This window comes from Stigmatopora argus, chromosome 13, assembly GCF_051989625.1.
Source record: "Stigmatopora argus isolate UIUO_Sarg chromosome 13, RoL_Sarg_1.0, whole genome shotgun sequence".
NCBI lineage: Eukaryota > Metazoa > Chordata > Actinopteri > Syngnathiformes > Syngnathidae > Stigmatopora > Stigmatopora argus.
This window is the reverse complement of record NC_135399.1, coordinates 16,894,234-16,904,440: the sequence shown is the minus strand read 5'-3', so window position 1 is coordinate 16,904,440 and position 10,207 is coordinate 16,894,234. Positions and strand designations below refer to the sequence as shown.

At 38.9% G+C, this 10,207-nt stretch overlaps 1 protein-coding gene across 3 annotated transcripts in view; it reads right to left on the bottom strand.

Moving 5' to 3' along the window:
• Window positions 1–1,721: 1,721 nt before the first annotated feature.
• The window catches only part of gulp1a (GULP PTB domain containing engulfment adaptor 1a), a 28,511-nt gene continuing 20,025 nt past the window's right edge, over window positions 1,722–10,207 (bottom strand). For 2 of the 3 annotated variants that reach the window (XM_077617012.1, XM_077617013.1), the window contains exons 3-12: window positions 8,960–9,021; window positions 7,114–7,185; window positions 6,218–6,316; window positions 5,566–5,703; window positions 5,360–5,476; window positions 4,687–4,773; window positions 4,342–4,566; window positions 4,058–4,193; window positions 3,166–3,260; window positions 1,722–2,418 (exon numbers count right to left, since the gene is read on the bottom strand). In XM_077617012.1, coding sequence (XP_077473138.1) covers window positions 2,347–2,418; window positions 3,166–3,260; window positions 4,058–4,193; window positions 4,342–4,566; window positions 4,687–4,773; window positions 5,360–5,476; window positions 5,566–5,703; window positions 6,218–6,316; window positions 7,114–7,185; window positions 8,960–9,021 — 1,103 coding nt within the window. In that variant the 3' untranslated portion in view covers window positions 1,722–2,346. The remainder of the gene's footprint in view (window positions 2,419–3,165; window positions 3,261–4,057; window positions 4,194–4,341; window positions 4,567–4,686; window positions 4,774–5,359; window positions 5,477–5,565; window positions 5,704–6,217; window positions 6,317–7,113; window positions 7,186–8,959; window positions 9,022–10,207) is intronic. The other variant, XM_077617014.1, reaches the window with a different exon arrangement.

The following is a 10,207-nucleotide window of genomic DNA, read 5'->3' as shown; positions in this document are numbered from 1 at the left end:
GTCAAAACACTCCAGAATTAAATATTTGAAGCCTCGCAGAATTGAACAAATTTGTCAAATTTTGGATTTTTTGCAGAGCGTAGCTTGGAATGGTCGTCACGAAGAATTTTATTCTGTTTCCCCGATGAGCGCCGAATTCATCGGAATAATTAAATCTGTTATGGACAAAAGTGTCATCCAATCAATTCGACCAAATTTGGTAATTATGGATTTTTTTGCAGAGCGTAGCTTGGAATGGTCGTCACGAATAATTTTATTCTGTTTCCCCGATTAGCGCCGAATTCATCGGAATTATTAAATCTGTTATTGACAAAAGTGTCATCCAATCAATTCGACCAAATTTGGTAAATTATGGATTTTTTAGCTCCGTAGCTTCAAATGGTCGCCACGAAGATTTTTATTTTGTTTCCCCGATGAGCGCCGAATTCATCGGAATAATTAAATCTGTTGATTACAAAAGCGTCATCCAATCAATTCAACTTGGGAGGGCTCGCCATGATACCGGATTGGATATCTATGGGCCAATCATTTTGGAAGAACATCAGAACTCAACGTGGACCGCGCTACCTCGCCGGGATTGACGTCCATGATGCGACACGTCACGTGTTCTTTCACGGGTGCTTTTTGTTGTTTTTTTTGTTCTTTTTTGTGAAATTACCTGAGGCAAAGTACTTGGGGCTATGGCGGTGCAGGGGCGGGGCTTGTGGATGCCAATAAAGGTCTGTCCGTCTCACCACGGAGAGATAAATTCATGTGGTGCTTTGTACCCTTTTGTATTTACTTTTTTTCAATCGGGTTTTGGCAATTTCGGACAGTTTGGACGGTGTTTTTGATTCTTTTTATGCATGTCACTTCTCCCTCTCCAGTGTCCCAGGTTCATATCATATCTTGAAATCATTTAACTTCTTTCTTTGGCTTTGTATATCCTGCTATGCAACAAATTAAACAAAAAGCTTGTTAATCCCCCAACTCTTGTCATGTTAATTGAGGAATAGCCACGTTGTTGTTATCTTGTCTTTTTGCACACAAATTGACAAACTGTATCTAGGGCAATATTTTTTTGTAACTTGAGATGTTAAATGTGACTTTAAGTCACTCTATTGTGATCATCTGGTGCTTTATCTGAGTATATTTATTACCTTTTTTTTGGTTTTTTTGGGGGGGGAAACATTTGTTAGGCCGGATTTGCCTGATAAAAAATCCCAGAGGAAAAAGGAGAAAGGAGGACAACACCATTTTTTCCCCACACTGGATGCATTTGATTTCCATCCTTTGAAATAAACATTGCAACTCATTCTTCTGTTTTTTCTTTGTCTATATTTTGCGCTGGATTTTTTTCTTTTCCTGTAAAACTGATAATAGCAAGAAAAATCCCCATTAAAATGATTTCATTCAGAACTCAAGTTGCATATTTTGATGACTAAATGGATGGAGATCACTTGAAAATAAAAATAAAAGGCACTTTTTGGGGGTTTCTTTTCAAGGTTAATTTGCCACCACTTGAATGAATCGACATTTTTGCGGATCAGTCAAATAAATATTTAACTAGAAGACATAAAGTCACCAAACAGAACAGAATCATAACCAATAATCTCTGTGCATTTGACGACCAATTTCTATACGTCCTTTTAATCCCTTTTTTACATTTAATTGCCAAATAACCAGGAAGATCCCATAATTCAAACCAATAAGTACAAAAAGTAGTGCAATTTACACAATAATTTGCATCTTTAAGTCACATTTTATTTGAATAAGATGGACAGTCTTAAAGAAACCACCAATAAAATGAAATTATACTGCTTATTGGAATTACATAAAGTATTCCCTCGCCATCCAAAAAGTGCCTCGTGGTGCAAGACGTGTTCGACAGCAATAAAAACAAGAACATTAATGTGAAATTAGGACTAACATATACTAAATATAAGCACAAAGTATGTTAATGAGGAGTAAAATAGGTGACCTTAATGTAGGTTCCATAAAATAACACATTCCAAGTATTTCATCGCCAGTTTGGATTTGGCAGGAAATCATTGAAATGATTCGTACGTAAAAATCTAGTGTACCATTGGGCATCTCATACGTATTTACAGCTCTCTGTGCAAGCAAGTCAAAAATATCCTTTCCAGTTTTTTTTTTATAAAAATATGTCTTCTCTAATGGTTATGAGCGGAAACACGGATAAAACAATGGCAAAATTAAATGGAAGTGTCCAGATGTAAAGGTTAAAAAAAAAAGATAAAAAAAAGAAAAAATGGGGAAAAAAGTGACATCCCAACTCGCACTCAGAGCGGAATTTGGCACTTGTACAAAAATCGTAAAAATGATTTTAAAGAAGACGATAATGAGTCAGGATCGGCCGTCGAGCGGGTCCACCGAGAAGACGGCGCCCTCTAGGGTCAGTCCCATTTTGAACCCCTCCTGTACATTAAAACAAATTTAGAATTACAGTTTAAGTGAAACAATAAATGTGGTCAAAAAATGGTGGCTTCATCGTGCTTTTAAATAAAACAAATTGAAGCATGCCTTAACTGGACAAAATACTCGTTTATGGGAATAACGATTGTTTATCGCTAATAGCAATGAAGTCAAAAGGTTAATTTGGCTCAATTTAGGATTCATAATCACATTAATGATTAAACAATTAATGGGTGGCTCTTAAATTGGAATTCAGGGGAGCCCAAAGTCTTAGAAAAATAATAATACACCAATATTTTTGGAATATTTCAAATGATTGATGTGGAACTTAAGCATAAAAGTTCAGCAATAATTTTTCAACCAAATAAGTAGTGATGCATTTTTTTCACATCACTAAGGGCTAGCAGGATCCCCCAAATTTTTGAACCTCGGAAACACTCCGATTTTCTCGCATGCAATAAATAAAGAAAACAGAAAGAAAAAGTGCAACACACGGCACAGAGGAAAAAAGTACACACCATCTTTGACGCTGCATGTGGAGGGACAAAAATTTAGGTTTAAAAGTCAGACAACGGGAAAGAATACGTCAAAGCATTCCACTCCATTGGAGAAAAAAACAAAACAAAGAAAATGGCTACTTTGAATAAAATGTGTGAATATATTAAGAAAAGACTACCAGCTGCTTCGAGATAGGACCAAAGCAAATGAATAATGATAATAATAATGTACCTGTAAAAAAGCTGCACTCACCTGCATTTCATCCAGTTTGGACTGAATATCTGGCGGGAAGTCAGCTGAAGCACAGGTGAATGGATCGAAGGGTTCGGCGCCAAAAAGGTCTTTACCTTCACAAAAGAACGTTCAATTCATCAATGGTTGCTCGGAACATCAACTTTTGTTTTAGCTTTTAAAACAGGGCTGTCCAAACTTATCGTTGAATAAGGCGCGCACAAGAAGCTTGAATCCATCCTACATTCTATTATGCTTCACAGCTTGGATACTAAATGGGGCTAAAGAGTGCCTCTACATTAGCTCGGTGATTGAAAGCTGATGTGAAATCAATGGAGGAAACAGTAGAATTTGAGTATTTTGTTTTCATGAATTAACTCATAAATTTAATAAAATAGTACAATATGAGTATAACTATTACTATTGTGATTACCATTACTCTTACAATTACTATTACTACCACTACTACCACCACTTCTACCACTACTACCACCACTTCTACCACTACTACCACCACTTCTACCACTACTACTACCACTACTACCACCACTTCTACCACTACTACCACAACTTCTACCACTACTACCACCACTTCTACCACTACTACTACTACCACTACTACCACCACTTCTACCACTACTACCACTACTACTACTACTACCACTACCACTACCACTACTACCACTTCTACTACTACCACTTCAACTACCACCACTTCAACTACCACCACTACTACCACTACTACCACTACTACCACTAATACTACAACAACAACAACAACAACAACTACTACTACTACTACTACTACTACAACAACAACAACAACAACTACTACTACTACTTGGCCCTTTGATTTGATTTGGACAACCCTCCTTTAAATACACATTTAAAAAAAAAAAAGTCAAGTCCAAACCTATGTTTGACGACAACATTGCTGGCGGCGTGGGACAACCATTGGCAACCAGCGCAGGCACCAGCACGGTCCCGGGGGAGAAGGGAACCATGTCGAAAATGTCCGTGGACTGCACCTTGGTGGACAGGCTTCCTGCCTGTTTAAACAGCGGGGTAACCGTGTAAGTCATCAACAAAGTCATTCATCAAGAGACCACGAGTCAACGGGCAGCGGAGGAGAACCGTCATTCGCCGAGAGGAGAGAGCAACGGAACGCAGGCGAAAAATAAAGGAGAAGAAGTTTACGCGAGGTCGCGGGACGCCGCATCCCTCGGGAGGTTTAGCAGGAAGGAAAGCGGGTTTGGCAGGCGGGGGGGTTAGTAGCCCCGTCGACAGGTTGGAGTCGGGCGAGCTCATGGGTGTGAGGGTGACGGAGGAGCTCTCCAGACACGAATTGATGTCGTGACACCAGAAGAGAGAAGAAGGCCTCTGCGCCGAGTACGCTTGGTTAACTTCATTTAGATATAACGGCTGAGAAAAACAAGACGGGACACAATGTGAGTCCACCGCGGCGGCGGCGGAGACGAATAGAAGAAAAATTGCCCAATTTTGGCGCCGTTCGCGTACAACCAATCAAGCGCTCGTTCATACCGGGGGCACGTGTGACATGGTCAATTGCTCTTCCAGATCTTGAAGCTGATTCTTCAGCTCCGAGTTCTCCGTTTCCAGTTCTTGAATCTATTGGCAAATATGACCACAAAATATATGCTCCTATTATACAGTCTAACTTTAAGACATTCAATGAATAGAATAAAGTACAATTTCAAACATTGTAAAAAAAAAAAACTAAAACTATATCTACTTTCTGCATTTATATTGAAGAGGATAAATCATGTAGCACTCAATGAATATTTATTATTATTTCTCACTTACATGGAGTAATGCAATTGATTTAAAAATATTTAGGACACTTTTTAGGAAGTATTTGAGTACAATGAGAGAGCATTTCAACTCTTCATTCAATTCCTTGAGGACATTTATGATTTTATGTCATACTGTACATAAATCAGTAGTCATTAAAAGATTTATATACAATAAAAATGAAGTGAGGCAAAAAAATGAAGTAAAATGTATCTAAAAATGATACTCTTTAATGTGCTATCATGATTTATCCAGTTATGATTGCTGAGTTGCCATACAAGTTAATTCAAGAGCTCATTCACGTGCACCTTGGACTCATTAAAGGCCAATTAGTGACGGTCAAGCGTAAAAGGCAAATATGCTAATTGCAAATAGTAAAAAAGGCAAAGAGGAAAAGGCTTACCCTTTTCTGCAAATTGCCAATCTGCTTCCTGGTTTCCACATCTTTACCTCCTGACTCCAGGAACTTCTTGTAGGCCAAATCGAAGGCCTGTCCGATCGTTAACGTGATCTCTTCGGCCTGCAACGTCGTACGGCGACGTTCATTCGAATTTCAAGTCATTACGACAAAAACGATGGCACGCACTTTGCAAAACTTTGACCACTTACACACTTTTCACTATCAAAGACGTAGCAGAGGTGTTTGTTGGTCTCGGAGTCCTTGCAGATGAACGTAAAAATACGTTTGTCAGTTTTGTCGTCCGCGCAGAAGGAAATTCGGTGTAACTGACAGTTGTGCTGCACTTCCTAAGAGAAAGGAAAAAAACAAGATGGCACAAGCACAGTACTCATCTACATAAAATTATTTAAAACCGTTAATGTATTGTTGCATTGATTAAGAGGCAATTGTTCACTGTTGAGATTGGCATCTTTTGCATTTCTCATTTGAAATTTGCATAAAAAATGAATGAGCCTAACACGCCAACAGAGGGCAGCAATGTACCAGGATTTATAATTAGATTTTCTGTTTCCCAAAACCTTGAAAGAATTTAATGATTATAGTCCAACAGTGTTTTCAGATTATGAAAATGTTGACATTTGGTAAACTATGTGCTGTGGTCGATTGCAAAATATTTTTTGTCATGAATGGAAATGTTATAATGACATCCCGATACTCATCGGTATAACGTAAGATTGTAGTATCACGATTTAAGTTTGAGACGTGTCAAAATTATGCCTTTTATTTAGGTGTGTAACCCCCAAATATTTCAATGGCTCCTATGAAGGGGACCACATTTGATCAAGTCTATGTTAAACTCACTTTTGACTTGGGCTCTAATATTTTCACGCCATAAATGGAAATCTGCAGCTCCATTTTGGGGGTTTTCTGTCCCTCCGACTTCCTGATGTGCCTCTGGAACTTCAAACCAAAGAGATAGAGTCATGACTTCATCAGCAATACGCAGCAAGATAGCAGATAGCTAATAAGTGAGGCAAACGGGCTGTTGTCATGGTGCTCGTGTCGATTGCTTGATGGTTTCTATTATCTATTAACGACTTTCTACAAGTCGTGTCAGCACTAATTATTTTGTGCTAAATGTCTGGTGCCGGAATGAGACCAAATTTTCAGTCCAAAGCTAATAATAGGAAATGTGAGAAAAAAAGATAGTACATGCATTCCTATCGACAATCCAGATATAATGATACAAAACTTTGACTGATTCATACCTGTCAACCTCTGCCGATAACTGCCCTTATAAATGATTATGATTCCCCTTACAAACCCCCCAAAAACCTTACAAACACCGTACGAGTCGTACGGTGTTTGTAAGGTTTTTTGTGGGTTTGTAAGGGGAATCATAATCATTTATAAGGGCAGTTATTGGCAGAGGTTGACAGGTATGCTGATTAGAGTACTAAAGTATGCTTCACTATGAAAAACACAGAACAGTAGGAACACATTTCTGATTTATTGGCTAACCTATATATAATGTGTTTTTAGTTTTTTTTAATCCTTCAGGGATGGAAGTTAAGAATGTTACCATGTTTGCCGTGGATAAATAATGTGGCTTATCAAATGTTGTCCGTGCTTGGAAGGAGGCTCAAAGGCACCTTGCCAATGTCTGACAGGCTAATATTTTTCACAGCAAGCACCTGCTCTGAGTTCTTAATCTTGATCTTCCCATGTTTTACAGTTTTGGACAGGCAACCTTTTACCTTGAGCTTCCTCACGGCATCCTTGACAACCTCGGTTCCTTTTGGGGCCTCCACCTCGGTGTGACCGAGGAACTGGAAAAGAAGGCACAATGAATCATCCCACTTGCGTTTTGCATTCAAATGAAGCAGTATGAAAGATGACCTAAGATTCAAGTTATGCGCAAAATGTAGAAAAATGATGAATGAACATGTTGACCTGGAACTGCTTCCACACTTTAAAAAATGCTACCGTCGATTTGGTCTACATCTTTTACTTCCTGCAAAACTTACAAACTGTAGACTTAGATTTTTCCTAGTCATAATTGAATTAGCCATTTTAACCAAAATCAACCCAAATGAGGTCAAGTGCTGTAAAAAAACGAATGACTTTTCTGAAATTTGAGCAGTCAACCTTATTTTCTCTCTTTCTCCTCTTACCTTTCTACTTTTAATTCTTATCCATGCACTTCCACGACATCTCAAAATCTAATTTACCCATCGCAGATGGCTTCTCCATGCTTCCTAATGCATGACCCAGACCAAAAAAAAACCCTCAGTAGCAGCTCTGCCATTCTCTAACAGATGAAACACTATAAGAAGAAAGAACTGCATCATTGAACTCAATAGCTACCTTCTCGCAATAACAGACATCATAAACACAGGTATTAGCACCTAAAAGGTCGGGCGAATAAAACGTCTCTGAGCACGACACGGCAACTCAAAATCATTCACAGTCTTCATTTTGTCTTCAGGTTGGCTTTCCGGCTAACGATCCTCCACTGATGCGGCGTGATGCCCAAGTCTATATGTGGATTTTTGTCTCGCACGCCCCATTTAACCCTGGAAAAGATGCGCCTGTTCTCAAAGCCACGCGCTGAATGACTTATTTTTATCCCGACGGCAATTCTGCGTTTCTATCCAGGGCCCAGTACGCCAGATTGTCGCTTTCTCGGCGATAAAAACGAGGGACGCGTCCTAAAATATGCGTCTCATTCAACCCGCCATGCTTAAACAGGCAATGAGATGAAGTTTTTTTCAAGAAAAACGTCACTTTGTAGGATTTGATCTGTAAATTCTCTGCAATTGTACGACAAATATATTCCCCGTCCACAATAGTCTCTTGAACTGCGCGTCCTCTCGACGTTTGGAGGCAAAACCGAGATGTGAAGATCATTCATCACTGACTGGTTCGGCAGAAAAAGCAAACATGGCTGTCTCCGAATCGTCAAGGCGACGAGCACGGAGATGGTGCGATGCGATTAATGCAAAATATGACCACATTCCCCCACCTTGTCATAGTCAATTTCCGAGTAATGATCCGTTAAAATGTCTCCACGCGGATTGCCCTTGTTAATTGACATTTTTAATGGCATAATTTGGGCTGTTTTAGAGTCATTGCTCATGTGGGAGACACTTTTCAAAGTGGCGGCACTAGAAATTTTTAAAGGTTTTAGTGAATTTTTCCAGTTAAAGCCTGCAAGTAATGTGGAAAAATATGAGGAAACACCATCATAAAAAAAAATTCTCAACCTGTTGTTTAACCTAACAAAACACAGTCTATAAACTGTAAAAATACCACAAAATAGGATGCTTAAAAATCGGTTGTGTTTTATTTATGTATTATTGTGAATTGGGTTATCATTGATGTTTAACGCAACGTCCCAACTTCATTGGAATTGGGCTTATTTAAAAGGGAATTACGGTAATAAGACTCATTTCCAAACACAATTCTAGGTTAATAATGGTCTCAAACGAATGTTTTCTCTCTCGTCATGAAATTCTTGCCCTTTAATTCCCGTTGGTGCAACTTTAAAATGAAAATCTGAGCTCGCCCCTGAAAACGAGCAAGGCATCGGCACACACGTACCTTAGCGTTGTAGGCTATGTAATGCTTGGCCAGGGCCTCGGGTGTGTGCATCCATGATTTGTCTAAACACAAAAACAACACACAATGAACATCAACATTCATAATATACCCGTTTATTAGTTTCTACCACAAACTCTCATGTTGTGGGGTGTGCTTTAAGAGACATAACTCCTCTAATATTTGCTCATAAGTTAAATATGACAAAGTCCGTACCCAGCTTCAGTCGTATACTTTATCGGTTCTCATGAAAAGTCTCCGGCAGCAGAAATAATTCGCACAGGTGGCGCCCCTGAGGCATGCTTTAATAATGGCAGCGACATTAAACGGCTTGACGTCTCGTCTCTCGAGTTTTGTGCACCGAGTCAAACTTTGCGAGAGTTTTTGAGGACCTTGTCGTCTTAAATTGTTGCTCAAACATGAACAAAAACAAATAAACGCGGCACCATTTTACTTTTATGTCACATGACACACTATTGCAAGTAGTTGGAGTTTACTTGATGATTATTATGCAATGAGTAGCCAGCGCACGGTCATTTATCAACAATACGATACGGGCTCCTTGATTTATTTAACTCGCCATCCATTAGAAGCTTATCAGCTTATATGTAAGATTATAGCCAAAGGCTAATTTCCATATTTAATTCCTTGGGCAGGTTGATGTTAAAAACACAAGATAAAATCAATAAGGGAGGAAGAAAACTTGGTATTGTCACTATTGACGACAGAACTACCATTTTTTGGACTTTCACATTCCTTTTAAAGACCAGGATTCCCAAGGTTGAGTTCTACATTCTGCATGAACAATTCTTTTGTAAGCATTTACGTCATGAAACGACAATAATCACATTCAATGGCGTCCTCGCTGACTAAAACATGACATGCAGAGCTCTCAGAAAAAATAAGATGGGCTCCGGGGAAATCATTTTTCCACGTTTCTCCTGACAATCAGTCCATAAGTGCCGCTTCCATGTACAATTGGACTCATTATAGTCTTTTGTAGTACATTTAACAGCTACTTAATGACCCTTCAAACTCAGTCCAGAGATGATTAGCATTGCCTAAATCAGGGCTCGGGAACCTTTTTGGCAAAGAGAGCCAAAAGCGATTTGTGTTTTCAAATATTATTTCTTGAGAGCCATGCTCAGAATTTAAAAGAAAAAATACACGAAAATGTGTGCATTTTTTTTGTCTATGAAGTCATTTGACAACATTTTTGGGCTGTTGCTAACCAAATAGAGCAGGGGTGTC